The 25,709-nt window shown below is 45.4% G+C and overlaps 5 protein-coding genes and 1 long non-coding RNA gene across 19 annotated transcripts, besides 3 other annotated features; 2 read left to right on the forward strand and 4 right to left on the reverse strand.

Annotated features, from left to right (window-relative positions):
- Positions 1-88: 88 nt before the first annotated feature.
- On the forward strand, positions 89-784 carry lncRNA:CR45320 (long non-coding RNA:CR45320). The gene has a single exon (NR_124453.1). It is a non-coding gene; the product is annotated as a long non-coding RNA:CR45320 (long non-coding RNA).
- Positions 785-2,023: 1,239 nt separating this feature from the next.
- Positions 2,024-2,122: a mobile genetic element.
- Positions 2,123-2,247: 125 nt separating this feature from the next.
- Positions 2,248-2,328: a mobile genetic element.
- A 1,012-nt stretch (positions 2,329-3,340) lies between these two features.
- Inos (myo-inositol-1-phosphate synthase) lies at positions 3,341-7,293 on the reverse strand. Its single transcript, NM_058057.6, has 5 exons — positions 7,028-7,293; positions 4,568-5,266; positions 4,253-4,495; positions 3,721-4,188; positions 3,341-3,650 (listed from the first exon to the last, which is right to left on the reverse strand). The coding sequence occupies exons 1-5, from the start codon at positions 7,154-7,156 to the stop codon at positions 3,492-3,494; spliced, it is 1,698 nt and encodes a 565-aa protein (NP_477405.1). The 5' UTR covers positions 7,157-7,293; the 3' UTR covers positions 3,341-3,491.
- A 571-nt stretch (positions 7,294-7,864) lies between these two features.
- Positions 7,865-8,150: a mobile genetic element.
- CG11141 (uncharacterized protein) lies at positions 8,104-11,814 on the reverse strand. 3 transcript variants are annotated; one of them, NM_001299230.1, is made up of 4 exons: positions 11,205-11,558; positions 10,831-11,115; positions 9,675-10,762; positions 8,104-9,619 (listed from the first exon to the last, which is right to left on the reverse strand). In NM_001299230.1, the coding sequence occupies exons 1-4, from the start codon at positions 11,421-11,423 to the stop codon at positions 9,079-9,081; spliced, it is 2,133 nt and encodes a 710-aa protein (NP_001286159.1). In that variant the 5' UTR covers positions 11,424-11,558; the 3' UTR covers positions 8,104-9,078. The 3 variants fall into 3 exon arrangements, with proteins under 3 accessions (NP_001286159.1, NP_610282.1, NP_724559.1); NM_136438.4 differs by having other exon boundaries at positions 8,850-9,619; positions 11,205-11,814; NM_165525.3 differs by having other exon boundaries at positions 8,850-9,619.
- Positions 11,815-11,922: 108 nt separating this feature from the next.
- On the forward strand, positions 11,923-13,406 carry CG11127 (uncharacterized protein). Its single transcript, NM_136439.3, has one exon. It carries the CDS (start codon positions 12,009-12,011, stop codon positions 13,356-13,358), a length of 1,350 nt encoding a protein of 449 aa, NP_610283.1. The 5' UTR covers positions 11,923-12,008; the 3' UTR covers positions 13,359-13,406.
- A 30-nt stretch (positions 13,407-13,436) lies between these two features.
- On the reverse strand, positions 13,437-15,178 carry p47. The gene is made up of 5 exons (NM_136440.6): positions 14,988-15,178; positions 14,682-14,896; positions 14,198-14,626; positions 13,750-14,094; positions 13,437-13,688 (listed from the first exon to the last, which is right to left on the reverse strand). The coding sequence occupies exons 1-5, from the start codon at positions 15,087-15,089 to the stop codon at positions 13,556-13,558; spliced, it is 1,224 nt and encodes a 407-aa protein (NP_610284.1). The 5' UTR covers positions 15,090-15,178; the 3' UTR covers positions 13,437-13,555.
- A 119-nt stretch (positions 15,179-15,297) lies between these two features.
- On the reverse strand, positions 15,298-25,581 carry Aldh-III (Aldehyde dehydrogenase type III). 12 transcript variants are annotated; one of them, NM_165528.3, is made up of 15 exons: positions 24,666-25,581; positions 23,859-23,978; positions 23,761-23,799; positions 22,141-22,262; positions 21,707-21,765; positions 19,121-19,301; positions 18,813-19,034; positions 18,328-18,491; positions 18,034-18,264; positions 17,779-17,976; positions 16,841-16,956; positions 16,110-16,245; positions 15,902-16,052; positions 15,640-15,735; positions 15,298-15,469 (listed from the first exon to the last, which is right to left on the reverse strand). In NM_165528.3, the coding sequence occupies exons 2-14, from the start codon at positions 23,911-23,913 to the stop codon at positions 15,715-15,717; spliced, it is 1,695 nt and encodes a 564-aa protein (NP_724562.2). In that variant the 5' UTR covers positions 23,914-23,978; positions 24,666-25,581; the 3' UTR covers positions 15,298-15,469; positions 15,640-15,714. The 12 variants fall into 12 exon arrangements, with proteins under 12 accessions (NP_724562.2, NP_724565.3, NP_724566.3 ...); NM_165531.3 differs by having other exon boundaries at positions 15,298-15,735; positions 23,761-23,796; positions 25,308-25,581; NM_165532.3 differs by lacking the exon at positions 16,841-16,956 and adding an exon at positions 17,529-17,644 and having other exon boundaries at positions 15,298-15,735; positions 23,761-23,796; positions 24,883-25,060.
- Positions 25,582-25,709: the final 128 nt, after the last annotated feature.

Below are 25,709 nucleotides of genomic sequence, written 5' to 3' on the forward strand. Positions count from 1 at the left end.
CATCCGTGGCGTCGACGCCGACGTCGCTGCTCAGTGCTATCTTGTGGGCTCTAGCCGCTGCTAGTTACCGGCACCTCTAGCCCTAACCACTAGCCGTCGGTGCTCCTGACGAAGCGGACCACGCATCGGCTACGATAAGATAAACCCGGACAAGTTCCAGTTGTAGTTCCAGATACAGTGATCCACGAAGTGGGAGGACTGCCGGTAATGATTGTACCGATCCGAACTCTTATCGTCCAATTTGCAAGGCACCGTAAATGTAGCTATCGCTGCGTGTTCCAATATTCTAACAATCCTGACGTAGATCTCGATTGCGTTTAACGAGCTGCGGATAACTATTGCTGGAGCCCTTATCAAGATTCCTATACAAATTGTTCCCAGACGAGTCACCACGAATCGGAACTCTGATTTCGGCAATCGAAAATGAATCACCCATGAACATCGTCCTCGGCGAGCTTCCTCGGTGCTTACCACGATATGGAGGTACTTCTTCGCATGAGTATGTACTCCTATTGGGCACTTGACTCTCGAATCAGTCCTGATGTATGGTATCATTGCCCTCATGTCAAGAAATAATTTTCTACTGCTAATATAAAATCACGTTGGTAACTTATGATGTTTAGATTCCGAGGCACGAAAATGTTCTTTAAGCAAAGGTTTACAGCAATAGGACCTATAAGTTCGAAAAAGTCCTTATATCATAGATCTAATTTTTTAAATTATGACCCTTGTATATTTCCAATCCATTTTAGGATTCATTGTAACCTAAGTATAGTAAAAGTGTGGCATTTTTAGTTCTTACATATGTATATCTTATTTATATATTATCTATATACTTAATACTTAATAAATATGTTAGTTATGAAAACATCCTTTCACAGACATAACTTCTTACGTTTTCTATAGAACATTTATTACTGATACAAATCAAAACCCTATTTAAAATGGTTTTGAGATTTAAAGAGTTTCTCATGCTCATGATATATGTAACATAGCATAGTTAAAATATTAATTTAGTACATTTCATTTGCCAGTAATCGAACCAAAAAAATCTTTTCGAGATCCCAGTTAAGTGCCAGTGATAGTGTGGTTGGTAATGCTTAATCGTCTTTTTGTAGTGAAGTCGATTGAGTGAGCAAAAGTGAAGCCTAACTAACAGGTTTCGATAAGCCACAATAGCTCGGTTCAAGCCACAAAGGTGAATTTGTAAGGCATCTCAATGGGTTAGAAAACCGCGGAGTAACCCAGTTATAGTTTGTATATGTTTGTTAGTATAGCACTGGGTTTAAGTAGACTAATAGATTCGTATAGGGATATATAATATATTGCTAGTTCGCTGGCGAGTTGTGTCCACTTTTCCCTAAGGGGAATGCAAGTCTGTGCCAACAACTTGACGTTTAAGGGCCAAGCCAATCCCCACGGACACCATTTTAGTTATTGTCCATGGCAAGGGACTATATCGAAGAAGTTAATTATACACATGTCATCGCATCAATCGCCTTCAAAGCCACTAATATCATACAGGTCGAATGGGAATCGAATTGATTGGCTTGAGTGCGGGGTCACCTCGATAAGTTTGCTTATAAGTTTGAGCAGGAAGTAATTACTCTCTAATGTGACAACACCCATAACCATATTAATCACGTGTGACACCATAATAGAATAGGTAAGCAATAGAGGATAAAACACCCAGCGCTTTTGAAGGATGGGACATATTTATGCCATGGGAGTCCAGTCTGTGGCCTTTTTCTTGGCATTTCTAGTATACTCATACTAGTCTGTGCCTTAGAACTAGTTTGATTAGAAATGTTCAGCGTATTTTCTTTTCAAAAATGTCCATTTTAATCCCAATGCTTGCAAGTCTTATAAAATACATTATCAAAACAACAAACTTAAATACAAATTCATACAAAATGAAAAATTTCAACATTATCTTTAAAACTGTGGGCGTGGCAGCTTTGGGCGTTATGGTAAGCTTAACAACCAGGGTTATCGAAAATAAGTTTCGTCTATGTCTGTGGAATCTGCATGCTTAACCTTAACTTTCTAGCTTTTATAGTGCCTAAGATCGAGACTTTCATATGAACGGAAAAATCCCATAGCCCAGATCCAGATTCGGTTAGTTCCCGCCAGAAATTGGCAAATAATAAAATTTAAAAAAATATACAAAAAATTTAAAAGTGTGGGCGGTTAGAAGGTGCGTGGCCAAAGTTCTTTTGCTGTACCGATAGAAATTGGCCAAACTTGGATCTCAACCTCTACACGGACGGACACGGCCAGATCGATTCCAATATTGACCCTGATCAAGAATATATACTTTACTATATAAATGTACTTTAACAAATCTAGTATATATACTTTTACCCTATGAGTAACGAATATGAAAATAGTATTCGATTGAGTTTCATAAGGTAAATATTTCAGTTCCTGATGGTGATGTGTGTAACATTCTGTGGCTACAATACGACACACGCCTTATATCCAAGATAAGAATCTATCAAAGTTCGATATCGCAACAGATGGGTAAATAAAATCTTTATTGTGGGCTCACACCATTCTCAAAAGAATCTTATCATAATGTATGGAACAATTGTAAAGATACAATCTGAAGAACATATTTTCATTGCATATTTTTTAGCGGGTTTAATTATTCCTTCTGACAATCGATTAATCATATTACAGAAAGCGTGTGTGTATCATTCGGTATCATCTAACTGAATTAAATCATTAATTTAAATTAGTTTTAATATCAACTTTGAAGTCCCAATACAATAACTAATCTAGTTACTTGATAGTGGTTATGTCCTCAACGATCGATTACCTTTATTAAAATAAAGTGTCTTACCGGACATAATTTAACACTCATATAATATTTTATACTTTAATATTTAGCAACAATCATCGGGATCAAACCGATTCAACTGTCAGAAAAAAAGGTTGACATTTTTAGCAGCAAGACCACAACAGATAGCGTTTTTCGCCTAAAAGGTGGCATTTTTTTTTCTATTTCATGTTATTTTCATGCCTTCAAAAAAATGAAATTGGAATATGAGAACAAAAAGCTTCTAATATGATAATAACTAAACTATTTGTACCAAACAAACGTCGTTATTATTTACCCATCTTAAACTAAAATTTACTCATACTAAGAACTTTTGAATAATCTTCGAGAACTAAATTTTAGGCTAAACGTGGATATTAATTAAGTATTTCAATGCAGGAACTTCCTTCCATTGTTGTTTCCCAAACATTTGAAGATGTGTTCCATATCCAGTAAACTCCATGATCTCTAAGATATGATATGATATGATCGTGCTCATAAGAAATAAATATTTGTTTTGTGGTATACAGACAACAGTCTATTACGCCTTTTTATATTTAAACGATTCAGTTAGTAATAGTAGCTTAAGTCTATTTCGTAGTTTATCCAACTAAAACCATATATATTCCAATTATATATTCCGATCGAAAATCAGGGATGCGGCCATCCATCAGTGACCATTGCCGTTAGTGGCCAGCTTGGCGGACCCATTGGAGTGTCCATTGGCATGGAGCTTCTTTCCATTGGTGACCGATTCCACGGAGCAGGGCTGGCCCAGGATCTTGACCCTCTTTAGAGGCGGCTCATTTGTAATGGTAGAAAAGTCGAACTGTGAATAGAAAGAAGAAATCGAGGATATTAAGGATCCGAATGATTGCTTTTGACTTGACCCTACTTACCCGCTGCTCCAGGGTCATGTGTGAGATGGGCGGCAGACCAATGCAGCCACGCAGGATATTCTCTATGGCGGCGCGCTGGCGGAAGAGCGAGTTGACCACCTGGGAGCCCTGGGGCACCAGTGGAGCCTTGCACAGATAGCTCAGCAGGGAAAGCACTGGCTTGAAGGGAACCCACGGGGCGGATTCCTTCTCCGCATTGCGCAGCTGGATGCGAGTGCTCAGCTCGCCGAGGATAACCAGGTCCAGAATGAGCGGTGTGGCCAGCAGCGAGTCCTCGCAGGTGTTGTGGATCACCAGGGTGTTGTGGCCGCCCATCATGATCTCCGATGTGTACTCATCCATGGCCCGCTTGCTGTCGCCCACATAGGGCACGTACTTGATTACCACGACGTGGTCGGGGTGCTCATCGGGTCCGTACAACAGCCTGTTGGAGGCAACCATGTCGTCCACCACGTTGCTCTTGGAAATCTGCCGGAGGAGGAGTTATTATTAATAAGAGGAGGAATCCTGGAAATCCTGGCTGGACTCTTACCTCCTTGGAGCGGAACTGTTGAGGAGCGGACAAGTTCTTGCCATCGTTGTTGCCCAGATGGTTGTAACTGGCAATGGACACCGGCTTGATACCAGCTCCCACCAGGAAATCTACCAACACGCTCTTGATCTTGGTCTGACCGGACTTGAAGTCATCGCCGGCAATGAAAACATTCTTCTCCTCGGCCAGCTGGATCAGTCCGGGCACAAAGGTGTTCTGCGGAGAGCCGTTGATGTAGGTGCACTGTGGAAGTGGATACATGGTGGATTAGGTAATTAGTCTTGCTTATCAATAGAATGGAGGAGAATAACTCACCCCCTCGGCGATGCTGGCCATTGCGAAGATCGTGGAGGGTGACACCTCCGAGTGGTTGGCCTCCAGGGAGGCGATGAGCTCCTGGCTGGTGGTGTTCAGACCAGGCTGGACATCCGCGAAGCGCTCCGTGTTGGCAGTCCAGAGGACGATGACCGAATCGACGCCACTGCGCTCGCGGAAGTCGCGGATGTCCTTCCGGATTTGCTCGTACTGCTCCAGACGAGTGCCACGGATCACGTTGTCAGCCCGATCCGACTGATTGGCCGCGATGAAGTCGGGGTCGTAGATGGATGGACGTGGGCGCAACTGAGCCAACTGATCGTAGATCTGATCCTGCAGAGCCACGTCTAGGACCTCGGCCCTGCGCATGGCGTCGCCCAAATGCAGGCCACTGATATCCCAGCCATCCACGATAATGTTGTCGGGCTCCACCATGGGCAGCAGCTCCTTCATGGGCACGTACACGTCACCGCCGTCCTCATCGGATCCAATGAAGACGGTGGACGCCTGTGTAATGGAACCATACCAGTTGGCCTCCTGGACGCCCGTCCGCTTGCGCCACTTCAGCTGGCGACGATTGGCCTCCAGGGCGGCGGTCAGCGTGGATCCGTTGTTGCCACCCCATCCCACCAGCATCACGCCCAGCTTGGGCACATGGCGACCCGTCCGTATCTTCAGCGACGTCGTCTGGGGGTGCACCTGCAAGATCGATCGGTGATTAGAGCCGATAAGCAGGAGCAATGGCACAACCCGTTTGGTCTTATTATAGGTCCGGCCACCTTATCGATATTTCACATTAGCCACCCAAGTCAGGTAGCCGCATAAATTATGATCGCGCGATTTCTGCGAAGCAAACCTGAAATTCACCCCTTCCTGATATTGCCAACGGGGATATCTGCGATTGGGTGCTCTTGGCAACACATCGATTTAATTCGATGAAACTAAAACCCTATCTTATGTTACAATATGATATAGGTGTAAGTGAACTATATGAAGTATTAAAGTACCCAGGAAAATGGTATTATATAAGCATACAAAGGTACAATAAATTTTCATACAACAAATTTCGCGAAATCTCTATGGTCTGTAATAGTTTCATATGTTATGTTATCATCGGATGAAACAAATAACAAATGCATTATTTACACGTAAGAGGTATCGCACGATCGTATAACCGCATTTGGGTGTTGTTGATTTGGGCAGTTCTTGCTCGATTTCTGTTTTTGCCGAGTCAACGCGCTCTTTGATTTGAACCACAAACATGTCATATAGTATAAACTGATGAATAAGAAATGATATTGATGAAATAATAATTTGGGAACGTGTTGGTCCAAAGTCCGATAACAAGATGTCCATTTGCCGGCCTGCGAAATTATCACATTTCTTCAGCCGGCTAAGAGAGGAGCTCTTTCTCTCTTTACATTAGATGCTCTCTTCGCGGGCATCGCCTGACAGTGACCTTGAGGCGCAGCAAGTGTCCGTGGGAGGGAAGTGGGCGAAGGGAGATGGTTGATGGGTGGAGTGTATTGTTTGCAGGCGGTGTAAACAGAGCACGTACCGCGACCACAATCACTTGGAAAAATGGGCTATTGGGTTTCTAGTCGGGTGCACCAGCCCCATTCCTATTTATTTAGGTGCCATTCGAGCGGCCGAAAAGGCGCCTGCGCATAAAATCACGCCACTCGCGCTCGGTCCGGAATAGTGACGAGATATCTATCGGCCGTATTTGTCGTCAGCTGTTCAGCTGAGCAATCAATAAATTGTAACTGTAACGCCCCGCCTGTGTGAGTGCGATTGGATAGGAGGCCGGCCCTCTCTCTTATCGCTATTTTTGTCTTTTGCGATTCCGGGGAGTGGTCCCTATGGACTCCGAGAATTCGGCACAGCTCGGTCCTTTGCTGGATAATGGAAAGTTTCACTGGGTCAATTTAGTTGCTAAGTTAACGCTTATATTGGGGTAGCAAGTTTCAGTTCATTACGCTATAACGAGCTAACTCTTAGTTAAGATTTTAAACTAATTGTGCTTGGATGTGATACGTTAAGGATGTTCACAATTTAATTTATAGTACGAAATTAATCAAATAACTTTAACATGGTTAAATGGCCTTTTCATTAAGTTCATAATTTAAACATTGCTTGTTACAGATTTATATTAAAATTTATAAGATTCTGTTTTGTAAAATAGAATGCAATTAGTCATAGGTGGCCTATGCTGGACTCGAAACAAAATAAACCACTATTTCTTCATCCAGGTGAGAAATATTTTTCTCCGAGTGCAGGCGAGTGCGCATTTGAGCGGGAGAGCTTATCCATCCCGCCTGTTGGAAAAGTTCAATGTGAAGGTCAGCCGGAAAATGACTGTTCGCACCACATTCGATATCAATATCATTCAAGTGGATGATGCTTCCGATCAACTAGTGCCCATGGTTCGATAAGCAATCCCTTGACGATTGGACCTACCTGGAGCTGTCCATCGGCGGTGCGCTTCACATGGGATGTCTGGTAATCGTAGTCGGTGGTGATGAACTCATCGTCCACCTGCACTTTCGGCGAGATTACCTCCAGGGTTGAGTTATTGGTGGGCTTCATTCTGGGATGTTTTTGCTAACACACTCTCGTCTTGTCAATTAGCGCGTTTCAATGTGCTTGCTTCTGGAATTCCTGGCTTCTGCAAAAGAGACTGCGATGTGGTCGAGGCAAAAGTTCGCGGCGAATGACTCGGCTGAGTGGAAATCGGGCCGCTTTTATGGTCTCCCGCGGGCAGAGGCGCACTCTCTTATTCCGCGACTCATGTACGATATGTGCATATACTCTCCACAACGCTCTGCGGCGCACTTATAGGAACCAGATGATATCGGAAATTTTCCGGCAAGCGTGGGATTTCTTAGCGAGCATCGCGGAGTCCTTCTGTCCGCCTCTTTCCAGCCGGAGATCGTAGTACACCTATTTCCATAATTCATTGAGTGCCCAATTGAGTTTGAATTCGAGGAAATGGTTCAATCGTGGAATTTCCCACTTGCTCTTATTCTCAAATGGTTTGTAACGCTTTATAAAAAAATCTGATCGATTTCGTAAAAATTATGAAGAGTACTTTTAGTTCAAATAAAGTGGTATGAACGGAAATGAGAAATAAAACTCAAAACTCAATTCTTAAGAAGAGAATATTTGCAAATCCATTATAAAAGCTAAAGTCTAGGCATATTTGTTTTTTTTTAAACAGTTGATGTTATTTTTAAAAACGTTGGTAACAAAAGGGCTTGAAAAAGTGAACTATGTTTAAAAATATTGGCGAATATTTATATTTATATTCTTGATCAGGATCGTTAGCGTAGTCAATCTGGTAATGCCCGTATGTCTGTCCGTATGAGCGCAGGATCACCTGAACTATAGAAGCTAGAAAGTAAAGAGTAAGCATGCATTCTGGCCACGCCTACAATTTTCAAAAATATTTTGACCGGTGCGATTTTACTTGCCAATTTTTATCAGTATGCCAAAAAATTCTCAAATTTTCCCTTGCATTCCCACTAGCTCAATAACTCGTATCTGATAGTCGAGGAGATCGACTAAAGCGTTCTCTTTTGTTTTTATATTTTATTTCCATACATAGATACAATCCTATACTGACAGGCCTTAAAGATCCCTTAGCCTCGCTTGAATAATCTTTAATTAGTATTCCTACATCATTACATCATCATAATTATAATCAATTTCAAAAATCTCAGTACCATCTGTTGGATTGGAACTGCACACATGCATGAGTAGAATTCAATTCTCCGGTACCATTTAGCTAAGTCTTCCCGTGAGAGCAGGCCGAAGGCTTCGTCGAATCTTCTGGAAGCCAGATGTAAGCGAAACTTCTCAAAACTTTCCATTATTGCAGCCAATTGAGTGCGAAGGGAGCTCGAATTACTATTTGTTGATCAATCAATGCAGTGGGCCGTTCCGTTTGCACTGCAGATCAAGAAGGTTCCATACCGAATTGCCCCGCTGGAGCAATCAGCAGACCGGGCACATGCTGCAGTGGGTGTGGGCGTGGGCGTCTCGTTTCCCTCACATGCAACTCTATCGGCGGCTCAAGTCTGGCATATAGTTCCAGAAAAAAGCAACAACCAAATACTCGGTATCAGTCCGTATCCATTTCCTGCTGGGGGGCACCCTTTGGACGAAATGTTTGCACTTATATCAAATAAATGTATTTCGAGATTGCAAAGCGACCTTGAACTTGAGTAGCAAATACATAAAGTATTTAAATATCTTAAACAAGCGTACGATAACATTAAATAAAGGCTAATATTTGAAATATATGTATTTGTGTAGATACTGGTGGGGTCAGTATACGTCTAATATTATGTACACTTATGTATGTAAATTCCACTAAAAAGAGTAACTAAATCACGGTGATCACAATCTGATAAACACAACACTTTTGCAAACATAGAAACATAGAAAGAGAATAAAGTGCAAAAATGCAAATGGAATCGAATGAGTATGCACTTAATTCTAATACTGAACTAGTTGTCCAAAAACTCCCACTCGCTGGAGGTGTTTGAGTCACTGGTGGCTGGCGTTTCCTTGTGGATCGCCAGTGGATCGCCAGCCCGCCTAAAATCGGGTAGGAAGCTGGTGTACTCCTCATCATCCCTGTTCTCTTCCAACTTCAGAGTCGGCTTTGGCTGGCTTAAGACGAACTTAAGCGGAGCCATTTTACGCTTGGAGACGCCAAATGACCGTATCCCGTCCACGGGCTCGCCTACATGATAATCATCAGCTGGGTTGGTTGCATTTTCCCGCGAACTCGTTTGGATACTGGCCTCTTCCAGGTGCGTGGGATAGCACCTGATTAGAGGGTCGCTTATTTGAGGGGTCTGAGCCTGGACAGCATGCAGCTCCTCCTGCGACAACGGCGCCAGATGCACCTCGGGCAGATCCAGCTCGGCGGCCAGGGTCTTGGCCTTCTCCGCAACGGTCTTCTGCAAGGTGGTGGGACTTAGCGCATCGGGCAGATGCTGAAGGAAGGCTGCCTTCATGTCCAGTGGAGAGGCCAGACCATTGCTGAGGGAAGCCATGTTAATATCAAATATGAAGTGTAAATATATAAGTTACTTACTTCTCCATTTGGCAGTAGCTCGCCTCCATTAGTGTGGCGGCATTGGTAAGCGGCAACCGCAGCTCATGGGTCTCATGGCCAATCTCAACGATTCCCACACCACTGGCCTCGGGCGGTTTGCCTACGGATGTCTTGCGGGTGGTGTGGACGATGGACTGCTCGAAGTCCATTTCTCCGATGCGGCGGAAGATTTCCAAGCGACGATTTTGTTGAGTCAGTGGCGACTCCACAGCTATTTCGATGGGCACATTAAGGTTCAGTTGTTCCACCGGTGACAACTCGAAACACTCCTCTGCGTTTTGAAGAACCGGCTCCGCCTGAAGCTCTATCGGCGACTCCAGTTGCGATAGGTGCGAGCCTAGAACCGGAACTGGAGGCGGCATCAGGGGATTGAAGATGACCTTGGCCGTCTTGTTTGGTGGTTCCGGTAAAGGAGCTAGACGAAGCAATGTGCGATTGCCCTCCAACACGAAGATCTCTTTGCCACAGACGCAGAAATCAAGGATCTTCCGCAATCCTCGCGCAACGGCTTCTACTTTGAGTCGATCCAAGTTAAGTACGTACAGAGTTGCATCGTCGTGTGTTACCAGTAGTGAGTCGTGGCCATCGTAGAGATATAGTTGCCGAAAGTTGCTGCTGGCCACGTAGCCCACATCGCCATCTGCCAGTCCAGAATGTCTAGTCGAAGATGTAGACGCAGACGTGTGGTGGGTACCGGACGGCTCACTGCGCTGCTTGGGGTTCAGAATAGGTATTTCCCAGGTGGGACTGCGCAGAACGGCATCTCGGAATATCACTGTTTTGGACACATTTCCCGCAGCGTCTGCCACCCAGAAGCGCAGGCCAGGACGTCCGCAGACAAGTTGCGGCTTGTTTGCTTCCTGTTTCTTCAGAAATATGGCCCCGCAGTCGATGAGCTGTTTGCGATCCTTCTTTCCCACCTGGGTGATGTTCCACTGCGAGGTTTGAGCGTCCATCTGGCATACGATGCAACGGTAGAGGGTGGCCACCAGTAGGTAGCTCTGCCGAACGCTAAGCTGTACGATCTCGTATGCTTCGCTCAGGATCTCCACCGATTTGCTGAGGTGCTGCATTCAACGGTCACAATAGGCGATTGCTTAATTTAAATATTTAAATATACAAGATTACCCCTTACCGCCTGGTAATCGAGCTCCGTGAGCACCACCACTCCCTGGCGATCGCCGGAATAGAGCTTCATCCCGTTCTTGGACCACTCACAGCAGCTGACCACGCACTTGTGCAGATCCCGGATAGTATACCGCTCAATGGGCCGACTCTTGGTGCAAGGAGCCACCAAATCAAGGTCCCGTGGCAGCTCCTTCTGTATCTGGAAGATGCTCACCTGCCCGTTGGCGCACCCAGCCGCAACCATGTACTCGACGGAGTTGACAACCCGCACGCACGTAATCCGAGTGGCCACCTGGAAGGGGAAGGGGCAGAGCGACGTTGAGTTAATGGGGGAATCACACGCACGTTCGGGGAACGAGAATGAGTCATCATGAAGCATACCTCAGCCTTCAGCTTCTGCATCTCGCCCGTGTGGCGATTATACCAGAAGACGATGCCCGCGTCGCTGCCCATGGCTAGGAACTCCTCGGTGGCGTCCACACAGGTCAGGTTGAGATTCGCCGGAAAGAAACCGCGCTGCAGGCGCGCCGGAATCCGCTCGATGACCTCCGTGAGCGGTGCCCATTCCCGGATGGAGCATAACTCCTTGCTGCTGGCCATGTTCTTGCTGGGGCAAATTGCGCCTCAGGACGGGGATTTCCGGATTTCGCAGTTCTCTCCTTTTATCGGTGTTTTCTTTTTGCTCCTGACTCAACACAACAATCAACAAAACCGAGCTGCTGGCATCTGGCAACGCCCGCTATATGCATAAAAGTGGGCAGCTCTGTTGGGGGGGTCATTTAAAAATGCGAGCTTCCACAATAACTTTGACGCTTATTTGTAAATTAACTGAAAAAATTGCACACTGAAAAATAACATATAACGAATTTCTATTTGATTTAAGATGTCTAACGTAAAGTATACAGATAGTTGATTTAAAAACAATAAATGGCCTACGACTGGAACTATAAAATCCAAGCTAACATGTTTTTGGTTTGGTGATTACTTTATCCAGGTCGACAAAATTTGAATAACGAATTTGGAAGCAGCTTGGCTCAACGTGGACTTTTGAATCCACCGCCAAGCGTTCTGAATATAATTTGAGCACCTGCCAGCCCTGGAAATCAGCTGTTGCTGGCGGGATCAATTTAGGGAGTGTATTGTTAATTGTTTTGGTTTTACTTGCATTAAGATTACCTGGCGAGGATGCGGAAATACCAGCAACTGGTGCTGCTGCTCATCTCCTGCCTCAGCGTCAGCATCCTGCTGATGTACAAGACCGAGAACAATCGCCTAAAGTACGTGCTCAAGTACGTCAACTTCTTCGGACGCAACGATGCCGCTGTCCTCCGCCGCCTGGAGAACGGAACCAAGGAGGACGGGGCGCAGGTGCTGTGGCGCCCTCTGCCCGTGTGGCAGGTGATCGGAGACTCCTTTCATGCCTACTCCGCCTTCTGGATGCGCAACGAACTGGTGGCCGGCGGCGAAGCCCACGTTCTGGTGGTCGGAAAAAAGGGAGCAGTAGTCGACTTCCGGTGCAGCTTGGACCTTCTGGGCGGACGCAGTGTGCAGGGAAAGTTTCGTTTTCAGAGGGACTCCATTGAGAGCCTGGTGGATGACAAGTCTTCCAACTTCACCAGCTATCACTTCTTCTGCCAGGTGAGCCGAGATTTCGGTCAGCCCGGCAGTGTCTCCTTCACGGACATAACAACCACCAGGAGTCCAGTGAGGCTGCGTCTGCGAAACCTGAGACCAGCGAGCAAGAAGGACGACGACAAGGTGGTAGCTGTAGCGCACCGACTACCAGCCACCGTTTGCGTTGATCTCGTTGGCTTCAACATGACCTCCAAGTTCGCACGTAATGAAAATGCTTTGCTGCAGTTCTTCCTGTTCCACCAGGCATTGGGAATAGAGAATTTCCTGGTCTACAACCACGACGAACTGCCAGAGGAAGTGCATCACCTGTTGGAGCGCACCAACATTCATCTGTATGGCCTGCCTTTTAACTTTCCCTTCCAGCAGTCCAATGGCACACGTTCGCGAATCCATCAACTATTACTCACGGACTGCTTGCTGCGGAATGTGAACCACGCCGGCTTCACCCTTCTACTCCGCCCCAACGAGCTGTTCTTCCCCAACTCAAAGTTCTCTGGGGACCAGGTGAAGGGATCGCTCCAGCAGCAGCTGCGACACTTCTCCTCCGAGATCACGCGCTTCGAACTGGCAACCATGTCCGTGTGCTTCGATGACCGGAAGAAACTGTTGCCCGACAACGTTCAGTACGACCCGGAGCGAAGATCTGAGTTCAAAACATTGCTGAATCGCCTGGAGCTGCCGCCGGCGCAGCTCTTGGCCAGTACATCCGATGTGGAACTATCGTTATCAACCGGATTCGTGCACCGCTACGTGGACTGCGACCATGTGGGCAGCGATGGCCTGCACGACTGGCGCAACGCAGTTCGCGAGGACTTTATGGAACACATCAATGTGCTCCGCAACGAGGTGGAGCTACTCATCCAGGAGCGTACGTTAAGGTTGAGATTTAAATACATGTAGTTTTGAGAGATTGCTTGACTGCCATAAAGAGAATACAAGTAAGCACACAACTTTGGTATATTGTATATATCGTAGATAATTATAGGCATCGGATCGGCCCGAATAGGTTTCCCGACTTCACCAAATCCAGTTTTATTTCATAGGTTTTTGCCCCCCATCGCTGAGAGCACATATACGCGTACTTGACTTATAGTTAGTTACTTGAGGCGCTGCATGAGTGCCGCGTTCTTGAGGCCAGCCTTCTCGATGGTGGAATTGTCGTCGCTCAGCTCGCGAGTGGGGAACGAGGACACCAGGATGAAATTACTAGTTGAGTACTGAGGGCGTGCACTGCAAAGCGAATTGCGCTTAAGTTAATCAATTTGCTGGATCTCCGAAATCAGTGACTTACGTTTGTATGAAACGACGAATGTCGGAGACGGTGTGCGAAAGATTAAACTGCGCAGCTAGACGCGAACCGTCCGCTAGGCGAATCTGCAGCGTAGTGGACGGTGCTTCGGAATTTAAGTTAATGGCATCACGGGCACTAGCCTCCTGGTTTGCAGCCTCACCGGGCGACAATGCCACTGGAACTGTTGGCGCTTCCGTGACCAAATTGGCCACGGGACTGCCCAGCTTCTGGCCCGATCCCTTAAAAGTCTGCGGAACTGGCTGACGTTTGAAGTCCTCGTGGCGGTGGTCCTCCACATCCACATTGACCATGCGCCCCATTTCCAGCAGCTCTTGCGGAATTTCCCTGGAAGAGTGTACGTTCGATTATTGTAGCTTCACAGAACTTATTTAGGGAATGCACATACGCTTATGCTAGCATAATATCGATGGGAATGAGTGCCACTTACCCGCGCATGACAGTCTCTAGGAATTCCTTATTCTGCGGATCGTCATAGTGACGAAGCTCACCGCCATCGATGGAGAAGCCCTGGCTCCAGAGCTTTAGCACCACCACCGGCTTGTTTTCGATGGTCGCAGCCGGTTTTTTGGTGCCCACAGCCGTGTGGTCATTATCGGTCATGCCCAGCCGCATGCCTTGGCCCCAGACGGCACCGCCAGATCCTCCGCTGGCACTGCCGCTGCTGGTTGATGGCCCCACCTCTGCGATGTTTTGCTCCTGCGCAGAACGCATCATGTCGGTGAGCTGCTCCCGGAAGTTCTTGCGCTTGGGCGGGCCCAGCACTTGCTGACCGGAGCGATCTGAGCCGCCGGCATAGAAGGCCTGCTGGTCATCGTCACTAGACGACTCCTTCGACATGTCGCTAAGCGTTGCGAATCTGGAGAGGAAATATATTACTATTTATCGCGAACCTTGCAACTCTTATCGCTTACTTTGGCTTGGCCTTGGTCGCTGCCGGGGCGATGTCCACCGAAGCTGACGAGGTAGCGACGGCTGAGTCCGCACTCTTGGTGGCCCCAGCAGCGGATGCCGATGCACTTGCTCCGCTGCTCGATGTCGGCTTTGGTTTGGGGTTGTCCGCGTGGCCCACCGTCGGCACCGGAACCGGCAGGTCCGCCTGGGTGCTCCAGTAGTTGCCCAGCGCGTGCTGAAGCCGTATAGTTCGCACAATTATTGAATGCTTTAGAACTTTGTGCTTTTGCTGCATCATTGTTGTCGCCGGTTGGGCGAAAGCTCACCTCGATGTCCCAGTCGCAGCTGGACAGGTAGAACCTGGCCACGTTCTCGTCGGTTCCGGTGATCTCAATGAACTGTGCAATCAAATCGCCGCGCGCGGCCATTTTACCTGTGTTTTTAATTTATTTTCAGCAGCAAATGATTGACAAAAAACGCACACCAGTGTGACCAACAAGAGAAGTTGCCTGTGCCGGCCAGTGTGTACACACCTCGGGAGATCGTAAAGCCGCCAGTAGTGTTGAAAAGCGACCGTTTTCCGTCAGCGCTGGTCACACCGCTCCACCCGAATTTCAAATTTAAAAATCAATTGTTCATTTTTGACTGTTTATTTGTCGTACATTACATTACAGCATTCACATTTGTATTAAATAGCAACTAAATAACAATAACTATATGTATATCGAAGTATCCAAAGCTTCACATCACCCACCGATATGCGTATAAAAAGAAAAAAGTTCTCGGCCCATTAATCAGTTGAGCTTTTCTGAAAGTACAAAATTGCAGGCGTTTGTCGACGATTTCAAATATATATAATTTCATATTGCAGTGTAAAATACAACACCAGATGGCCCAGTAGTTTCTATTATGTGAGTTGTCTGAATGTGCAATGAAGTTAGTTATGCCTACGCCTAAACATTTATTGCAAACAATTACAATATTAAGTGGTTGGTTGATTGGGAATCCTCTGGCGCAGGCTCACCCAGCTCCGGCTCGCATCATATGTAGTTTCTACTTCGACAACAGCTTGCCCTGCAATTGTGTACAAGCGGCGGGTAATGTGTATTTGAGGAATGATGGTAGTGTCATGTATTGAGTGTATTGCGTGTGTTTCCCAGTGACGTGGATGCATGGAAGAAATTCTCGTTTTAATGCGCACCACGGAGCGACTGCAGCTGGCTTGCTATACCTTCCTTACCTGTAGGTAGTAGTTGGTCAGCACCGTCAATCCGACTCCCAGTCCGATGGCCAGCACGTGGCTCAGATGCAGGTTGGGCAGCGGACGGCGCTTGCGCAGCAGGAACGAGAGCAGCGATCCCTTGCGGTCCGAGTAGGGTGGGTACCGAGCTCTGCAGGGGAGTAGAGCCATCAATCACACGAATTCATTGAGTAACTCGATTACTTACGATGACAACTTCTCGCCCAACGGGGATAAGTCCTTGCCCAGGCAAGATTTCTTGTGCGTGAAGGTCTCGAAGCCGTACTTTCCATGATATCTGCCCATGCCGCTCATGCCGACGCCTCCGAAGGGCAGCACATCAACTGCGAAACGGGGGAATAATAAGTGCGACTAGCCAACCACCAGGAATATATTGTTATTTGCAAATGGTTAGTAGTTAAGAAAAAACAACTTGCGGGTTTTGCAAATAACAAGCATTCTCATTCGATTTGATAGAATACCACATAAAAGTCGAAATAAGTAACTTATGTTTAGCCACACCCATTATTATTTTCTATCACCAGCAATATTATAACCATCTTATTGTTAATTTACTTTTGGCCATACTCAATCAAGCGCTTAAGTGCTAAACAAAATCTCTAAAAGCCAATAATATACGTGTATTTATGTACATGTGAATTTCAACACTCCGTCAAATTAAAATTTAAAACAATGTGCATAGTATGTGATCGCTCGAAAGCTTTGCTTTTACGTATGGATATTCAGCTGTGTTTATCCGGATTCTCGATGCGGTCAAGTGCCTAGAATGCCCGGAATTTGCATTTCAAATTCGGATTGCTGGAGTGCGCTAAGATTCGTGTACAAAGGGTGTAACTTTGAATTCGGGTGCACTACACAAGACTCATTGCGATGTGTGACTAAATCTAGGTATATATGTACATTATCATAGCAAAATACCTCCACAGTGCATTATGGTTTCGTTGCTGGAGAATCCGCCGCTGGTGGTGCTCCGCCTGAACTCCTTAACTAGCTTATTCGAGTTGGAGAACACGTAAATTACAAGCGGCTTTTCTCTATTTACGGAGAACGGATATTCTGATTAAGTACGTAGCTCTAGCTGAAGCTCAACTTCCTCGGACATCGTTGAGGGCTTCGAAAGAACAAAGGTAACATGGGAAAGACAAACATGCGAGCATTTGCAGATCTGTGCCACACAATATCGAACTTTTGAGATACAGCTTTAACCAATAGATATGCAAACAGATCTGCAAACATCTATGACATATATACAGATGAATGGGTAATGTGTGTAGTGTATGAGGTTTAGGTACTTAAAATCCACGCGACCTGCGATCTTAGTTCATCTACTAGACGGAGCTGTACAAGAATAATTATAATCACCGTCACCAAACAAGACTCTATAAATTACAGGTATGCACTTAGCACTTAGCAAGCTATCAGAAACAGGTTCAACCGGGGGGATTGGAGATCGGGAGATCGGGAGATCGGGAGAAGCCAAAACCGTAGACGAGTAGAGAAGCAAGCAACGGACTACACGCCGAGTGGCCGCACTTATTATCATAATCCACAGCCATTAGCATCTCGATTGGAGCGACTTTAGGGTTGACCGAGGTGGGATTCTTACCGGCATAGTGCATTATCGTGTCGTTCACGCACAGTCCGCCCGACTGGGTGCCGTTTATGAACAGATTCTGAACCTCTGCTGTCGGCGTGAAAATGTACAGGACAAGTGGACTCTCTCTAAGAGAAAAACATTGCGAATCGGACATTGTTTGTTGTTGTAGCTTGGTTTCGTGTATAAATGGTGAGTAAATGGTAAGGGGGGCAACGACAAGGGACATCTTGGTCTTTGATTGGGCCACAGACTGGCATACCTGGCATTGATGAACTTGATGGCATCGTAGGCACTCTCCACATTGAAGATGGGCAAGATGGGGCCGAAGATCTCCTCCTCCATGATGGGATCGGTCTCCTTCACGTCCACCAAGATGGTGGGTTCGATGAAACGCTCGCTGGCATCGTAGTTACCTCCGACGGCCACGCGGCCGGACTTCATTAGGCCAAGAAGGCGCCTAGGATAGAACACATTTAAGCAATCATATCACTTTTGAATGACTCGTTTAACCCACTGGAAGTTGTTGGCGTTGATCACACGGCTTAGATCCGGACTGCTCTGGATATTCTCGCCGTACCATTCCTTCAGCACGTCCTTGGCCTCCACGATGAACTTCTCCTGCACCTCCTTGGAGCAGAGGATGTAGTCCGGAGCGATGCAGGTCTGTCCGCAGTTAATCAGCTTGCCCCACAGGATGCGCTTGACCGCAGTGCGCATGTCCACAGATTTGTCAATGTAGCAGGGGCTGAAAGTAACACATCCGACCGGTTAGTTAGCTCCAAATTAAGGGGGATCAAAGCGTGCTCACCTTTTGCCACCCAGCTCCAAGGTGGTGGGGGTCAAGTACTTGTTGGCCGCGGCGTGGATAATCTTGCCTACGCGCGTGGAGCCCGTGTAGAAGATGTAGTCGAAACGCTGGTTGAGCAGCTCCGCCGTTTCGCTGGGTCCACCGCAGACAACTGGATAGCAATCCTGGAGGAGGGAAAATCATTCAGTGGCCGAGGGAAACTTGAACTTTGCAAACGATATACATCTTGTGAACATTGTGATCTGTTCAAAACAATTTGTAAACCCCCTCCTGACCCAAAATATTTCCAGTCCGTGCGTTTCGGTCACAGCTGAGCATTCAACAAATTCTTAACTAAATGCAAATTTTATAGAATTCCGTGGAAACAGGTTAATGTGAGACCCCTACTTTATGTCAAAACGATGCGGTGCTTGAAGATCAGCAGCTGATTTCATCAGATGATTCAGACCACAGAGCACAGAGCACAGAGCAGAGGCAAGACTCACATTATCCAAATATTTTGGAATGACATCGGCAATGAACTTGGCGCAGTTGGCGGCAATCTCGCTGGGCTTGATCACCACACAGTTTCCGGCGGCGATGGCGGAAGCCACTGGCACGAGCAGCAGCTGCAGCGGGTAGTTCCAGGCGCCGATCACCAGAACCACTCCGAAGGGGTCATTGTAGATCTGGACGTCGTCCATCATGTTCACAAACGACTTGGGCGGCTAGCAGGGCAGAAAGCCAGAAAGCGAAGCATTAAAGAGATTGAGCACAACAATGTATAGGGGGGGGGGGGGGGGTAATGGCTCACCTTCTCCGACTGCACCCACTCGTCGAGCTGGAATAGGATGTGCCTGATGTCGTTCTTCATGAATTCCGTTTCCACGATGAGGCTCTCCTGCTTGGGACGTCGCAGATCCGCCTCCAAGGCGCTGATGATCTCGTTCTCGTGCTCCTCATAGCAACGCAGCAAATTCTCCAGCTGCTTGCGTCTGAAAAAGAGCGGAAAACGAAATCCAAAAATGAGCAATAATTAATGGACAAATGCTGATGATGGTGATGATGATGATGATGATGATGATGATGATGGGACAAGTTCCGCGGTAGGAGCGCGAAACAAAGACCAAAACAAAATCAATACTAATCACAATGCACGAGAGGCGCTTGGGGAAGGTCAATGCTAGCTATACGGCCGGTTATGAGATTCCACGATTGCTCCACGATTCTGATGCTCCAACTGGCATGACTCAACTACAGCACCAGCTTGAAGCTCCTGTGGATTAGAACCATGCAAACCGGCTTGACAGCCCGCTGCGATGCTCCAATTTGACCCAATCCAATGATTATGCCTCACTGGAGGAGGAGCAGTGGGCGGAGGCGCGAGCGAGTCAAGGTGATCCGCAGCAGCAGGTGAACAGCCCCTCGGGGTGCACTTGCAATTTAATTGAATTATTTTATTTGCTCATGACAAACATAAAGCCATAAGCGGACAACCGATCGCCGATCGTCGTGAATATAAATAAAGCAATTAGCCGCTCGGCGACCAATATAGTGTCTCGTTTTCCAACTACAGGGCAGCTTGGCTATGACCTAAGTCCTCCAAAGTTACAACAATCCATAACCGACCATGCAGATGAACCTTTCGAATCCCCCTGCCTACGCTAATTTAGCGCACTTTTATGTTTGTTGCATACAATTGACCCCAGGGATCTTTGAATGTAAAAGTGCTTTCATTAAGCGCAATGCCTAATTTATTGAGCAGAGTCATTGGACTTTTAATATCAAGTAAGTAAGTAAGTATGTACTTCACATTCACGTTCTAAAACTATTACGATGCTTAAACGTTTAAAGTAATGGCTTATGGAAATTGTGTGTATTGAATTGCCGTTTCTAATGGATCGTCTCTTTCAATAAGTATCTATAAGCTTGAAATTATTGCTTTAATTGAGTCAATACATCGATCGAACTTGGTCAATCAAAGTCCAACAGTTGTACATATGTACATCATACCATACAAACCAACTTTTCAAGTCGTAAGATTTTCTGTGGTTCTTGTTCGGCAAATCTATTTGAATAGCTAGCTGATTATATTAGTGGAGTAGAAGTAGCCGGAGGCGCAGACGGCGATAGAACGTGTTCGTTTGTCCGGATCTATTTGAAAGATCATGGAACCAAACGGCCAGCGGCCAGCAGCCTTGGGCTGAGATTCCTCCGCACTTCCGTTTCACACTTCGCACTCAAAATACCGAGATATCGGCGGGTATGGGTATATCGCCTGTTTTCGTCGGTCTCTGCTCCGTCTCTATTTCCCTCGGCCTCTTTGTCCATTAGCATATCCATAAACGTATATGAGGTATGAGTTCGCGATCATGCCCATTGGCGGATGAGTGCTGCTTCGGTCGGTCGGGACGTGGAAATGGCAATTATTCCGGTTACATGCCACAATTCCGTCCGCCGCCGTCTAATTGCATTCAAAGTACAACCACTTGACGGAGTCAAAGTTCCGCCGCGGGCTCATTAATGCATATCGGAACGGAATACAACTAGACTTTAGCATCTCTGCTCCACTATCTTTGGTTCTTATCACGCATGTACTACGGCGGCGTGAAAAGCTCGAGGGCGTGTGGCTCAAAGGTCAAAGCTTGCATTGCGTGTGAAAGTCGGTGGGATCGGATTGAGATCTCCGCCTTTCGTTGGCCCCAATGCAACAATAGCCATGAAAAGTTATTATGCCCCCCGAGCCGAGATCGTATGTATGTACGTACATAGTTAGTTCGCTGACTGCCCTGCCGCAATGGCTTTGTAATGGCCCCCCAGTCATAAAAGCAAACAGAGATACGGTGGCCAGCGGATTGGGAAATCACTTCGCATAAAAGCTCGGTGTGGGGACTTAATGCCTGAAATCTTAATCCTACCTCCAAGCCGCATGGAAAATAATGTACATATATTAAAATGTTAAAATATTGCCCATTACTACAAATGATAAAAATATATGTACCTTCCAAGTGGATATTAAAATCAAACTATGCGATTAAAAGAAGTCATCTAAAGCCAAAGAAGAGATAAATGTCAAATTATACAAAACTCCGCATCGAGTTAAATAAATTAAAAAAAAAATTAAATCACAAATCAATGAAATTCAAAACAAAAGCGGAATAGAATGAAGATGTGAAGATTTCAAATAACTTCCACGGCGATTTTAATTCCAGTCCCGCTTGCTGGAAGTTAACCCACTTCCACTTTCCAGATCCTCCCAACCAATGTAATCAGCGAAATATATGACACAATCTCCACTCAAGCGGCAGTTTTAACGCAATATGTTGGCCAAGACGAGGAGCCTTTGCAAAAAATTAACTGACAGCAAGCGAATAAAGTGCCGAAATAAAAGTAAACTCACCGAAAGCTGACATTCCTGGTCTTTCCACTGGAAAAGGCAAGGCGGGCGCGTTGCAACGTCTGGTCGTTGTTGTTGTTTTTGTTGTTTTCGTTAGCCATCCCAATTGGAGTTTCCAGTCCGACCAACGTTGTTGTAGATGTTGTAGTTGTTGTCATGGTTGTTCGTAGGAGGCAGTTGCGATTTCACATACGCAATAGCAATAGCAACATGCAACACGCATACAGACGGGAGGATAACGACGAAGCGGCGAAAAATTCAAATAAAAATCAAATCAAAATCAAACTAAAATAAGGCGCTTAATGTTCGTTACGTGCACGGAGTTCGTCTGTGTGTGTTTCGTTCATACATTTAACAACATATGTGTCAGTTAAAGTTAATAATCGTTACACATCTCTTTCTCTCGCTCGCAATAAATTGCCTAATTGGACACTCACATCGTCAAAATTGGCCATTCTGTCGGACTCGGATTCGGATTGGAGCTGCTCGGGTTGTTGTTGTTGACTTTCCGGTTGTGATGTGAAGATCCCAATTGGACTTTCGGTTTCTGGTTCTGGTTCTGCGTTTCAGGAGAAAGGGAAAGGGGTCGTGAGCGGGAGCGGGTGGCACGGCAAATGTAAACAACACTGACACTCTTTCACTTTCGTTCGTTACGCATCTACCGTTGTTTCGGTTGTGCGTCTTCTGTTTGTTGTTAAAATTATGTGTACTTTTCGGTACCGTCAGCAGGAAGAAAAAAGATATAAACGCATGCAGTTGACGCGCTTTGACAACCGTTCACCGCGACAACAAAACTTGTATATTTCAAGATTTGGATCGGATCTGAATGCGAAACTTGCTGCCAGTGTGACCGCGCTGGGCTTCGAATTTGTAGCTAAAAAGTGCCAAAGGGCGCCTAATATAAGACGAGCTACAGTCGTAAATTTCGACAATAATAAAGTTTAAAGTGGTTCTTTAAAAATTATCGGGATGTAACTACAGTCTATTGGCGTAAACATTTAAGTTTTCGTTTTATTTGTAAAACAATAGTAAGTGTTAAGTTAATCTTGGTTCATGTCACTGCTAATCCAGTGTTTGCTAATGTCGTTCAGTCTGTAACTTTCCATAGCGGTAAACTTAAACTATGCAAACACGTAACAGTTTTTCAAACACTTATTTATTTTGGCACAACTGCAAAAGAGTAATACTCGTTTCCAACGAAAACAACTGGTTGTTCACTAAATGGCGCAACCTAATTGCACCATAAATAAGCATATCCAGTCGGTGCACAGAAAACAGCTGGCTTACCCAAAAAAAACACTCTGAATTCGCTATTTTAATCTCTCCGAGAACAGAACACACCTTTTCAACGCAAATGCCGGTCGACACTGAGTGGATTGTTACTCCACGAACCGAACATATACTCGACTAGGGCCGCTGGCATTCATTATCAGAACTGAATGCATGTGTATTTCGTTCAGAATGTACATACATAAGCTATATACCAACTGATATGGACACTGGATTTCGGATGGGGAAAGTCAAGCGTGTCGCTCCGATAACGAATCAGTATGTTTTGGACTCGGCTAACACAAGTTCAGAGCATTCTGAACGTTATTCCAGCCTAATCTGCTAATATCAATGGTGTTAATATTAGTTGGACATAGTACACTCCCCACTTTAAACCGAACGCATTTGTTTATATATCGCACTTCTATACTTTCCGATAATAGTGCTTGGTAACGGTGACTCCGATTAAACAAATGACATATAACAATGAGTGCGATTAAACAATATATGACGGAGTCACCATGAGTGAAACTAAATGTGTTTGAGGATTTTAAGTTATTTTTAGCTAAATAATGATGTTACATGCGTGTCCTATAAAAGCTTTCACGCTTATTAAGATTATTAAGATTATTGGACTTTACAATAATGCATATAATTTAAAAACCCCTTAGTTTTTGATCAAGTTTTAAGCTGTACAGGAAAAACTAGATTTCACCCTCTGAGTACTGCTTCTATTTTTATACACATTGTATGCAAAGCTTTTGTGGCATACGAACTTTTTGACTCACCAATATTAATGACAGTAGTTATCGGCCGATCTCCTGCTGCTTTAACGGAAACTCTATAAAATCGGGCATTTTGATAAGTAAGACTTTCATTAGCTTACCATTTATTGGAGCTCCATTGGCCTCCGGATGAGGTTTAATCGCGTTGTCAAACATTATCGTAGTGTTTTTTTGTTTGGTTATAAATTCGCTATTGGGGACACTTTTAAATAGCACAAAAGCTGTAGGGATTCCCAGGAAACGAATGTGGTAAATGTGGTTAACTACTAACTATTAAGTGGCAAATGTCCGAACAAGAAGATTGCACACTTAACTAAGCAAACCAAATGAAAATCAATGTCAATTTGTCAAGTTGTCCTCGTGGGAAAATCAATTAAATAACCAGCTGGCGAAATCCTTCACAAATTCCACATTGACTTACACAAGCTTTTTGGCCCGCCAATTGGTTAAGGTGAACTAAAGATTGAAATATTGTCTAAACAAGAAATATTACAATAGATGATCAATATTTCTAGTATTCATATTAGATTGTAATATTTTTTCCGCCATTGTTTATGGCACAACTTTGCACTTCCTTACGAATAATAGTTTACAACAATACTTGTAAAAATATGGATTTCTATAAGTCGAATTTTTAATAGAATTTCCAAGTTTATAGGGATCAAATGTAAAAGAAATTCTGGGAAACTACAATAGCAAGCAAGTTGGATACTGCGTATTTATTAGTAGAATTCTTCGCGCTCAGTAATGGATATCTAATAGTCGTGACACTCGACAATTTCTTTATTAATTTGAAAGTGCAGCTGTGTTTGATCCCTTTTCATAAATATTTGTACATTTTGACTTGGGGATAAACATAATAAAATAATTGCAAATGATCAAACAAATCGTATACAATTCAAGCTTACGATTTGAAGTCTTTAAAAGCTGAAACAACAATATATCAATGAAAAAACACCCAAATGCACCAGCACTCCATAATCAGTAATCAGTTTCAAGTTCAACCATGCAAATATGGCTGTTGGCCAACACACTCGATGATTCAATGCGAATTGAATTGATTAGCACAGGGGATCACGTTTCTGTATGACAACATATTCACATGGCGTTTATCATGTAACCGACTTCGACTGGATTTGGTTTTCGGTTTTCCGTCTCCAGTTTCACTTTCATTCCAGCATCTGGGCCGGCTAATTGTCAACGCAGTTGGCTAATAAGCGCGAGTGTAGATTAAATAACCACTATCCGGTACTTTGGTTTAAATCCAAGCAAATCTGCGCGCGATAACGCCCGAAAGCCAACTGATTTGAGTGGCGGAGCACTGCCAAGTGGCCACTGGCCGTTGACCACCGCCGCGTGTATCTGGAGGCGGAAAGCCGGACCGATGCACTCGACCACACTTCGGCTGGAGCGGCTTACAGTGAATCGGGTCGCTTAATTACACATGGACACTATGTGCTGGTCTAATTTGTATGCGTAGCCCGCCACTCGAAAAAAAAAAATTAGCCAGCAAACAAGTCGCTGTATTCAAAAGCGTATTGAACACGCACCGGGCACTCGGATTCGAATTCGAATTAGGATTGAATCTCGGATTCACCTGACGCCGCCGCGCTCGAAACACGTCTAAGCCCGGCTAAGCGCTCCAAGTTGGCCCGTACCCGCAGTCGTCGTCGCTTTTCCAGTTTCAGTTTTCTTCGCGTTCTTGATTATCTCGAATCTCGAATCTTAAATCTCAAATCTCGACTTTTGATTTGAATTTCTTAATGGGGGTCTTCGGCGCTAATCACAGGTCGCAGATGCACACGCATTCCCGGCCCAAAGTCACCAGATAATGGTGATGGATGCCAGCCACCTCTCTACTAATCCGAATGACGATACAGTCCGGCTTCTGTGCAACGAACACGCCGTTTAAAAGGCGTTTGTCACATTGCAAAAGAGTGGCACTAATTGGA

Source organism: Drosophila melanogaster, chromosome 2R (assembly GCF_000001215.4).
Source record: "Drosophila melanogaster chromosome 2R".
NCBI classification, from domain to species: Eukaryota; Metazoa; Arthropoda; class Insecta; order Diptera; family Drosophilidae; genus Drosophila; species Drosophila melanogaster.

Coding starts and splice junctions, on each gene's coding strand:
- Inos (NM_058057.6), bottom strand. CDS start 7,156: ATGAAGCCCACCAATAACTCAACCCTGGAGGTAATCTCGCCGAAAGTG. Junction 5,267..7,027: donor CCGCCGATGGACAGCTCCAG/GTAGGTCCAATC, acceptor TCGATCTTGCAG/GTGCACCCCCAGACGACGTC. Junction 4,189..4,252: donor AACAGTTCCGCTCCAAGGAG/GTAAGAGTCCAG, acceptor CTCCTCCGGCAG/ATTTCCAAGAGCAACGTGGT.
- CG11141 (NM_001299230.1), bottom strand. CDS start 11,423: ATGGCCAGCAGCAAGGAGTTATGCTCCATCCGGGAATGGGCACCGCTC. Junction 11,116..11,204: donor TGCAGAAGCTGAAGGCTGAG/GTATGCTTCATG, acceptor TTCCCCTTCCAG/GTGGCCACTCGGATTACGTG. Junction 9,620..9,674: donor AGCTACTGCCAAATGGAGAA/GTAAGTAACTTA, acceptor GGCTTCCCTCAG/CAATGGTCTGGCCTCTCCAC.
- CG11127 (NM_136439.3), top strand. CDS start 12,009: ATGCGGAAATACCAGCAACTGGTGCTGCTGCTCATCTCCTGCCTCAGC.
- p47 (NM_136440.6), bottom strand. CDS start 15,089: ATGGCCGCGCGCGGCGATTTGATTGCACAGTTCATTGAGATCACCGGA. Junction 14,897..14,987: donor GCTGCGACTGGGACATCGAG/GTGAGCTTTCGC, acceptor ATACGGCTTCAG/CACGCGCTGGGCAACTACTG. Junction 14,627..14,681: donor GCGACCAAGGCCAAGCCAAA/GTAAGCGATAAG, acceptor TTTCCTCTCCAG/ATTCGCAACGCTTAGCGACA.
- Aldh-III (NM_165528.3), bottom strand. CDS start 23,913: ATGTTTGACAACGCGATTAAACCTCATCCGGAGGCCAATGGAGCTCCA. Junction 18,265..18,327: donor TTGGAGCTGGGTGGCAAAAG/GTGAGCACGCTT, acceptor TGTTACTTTCAG/CCCCTGCTACATTGACAAAT. Junction 15,736..15,901: donor TGACCAACTACTACCTACAG/GTAAGGAAGGTA, acceptor ACACAATTGCAG/GGCAAGCTGTTGTCGAAGTA.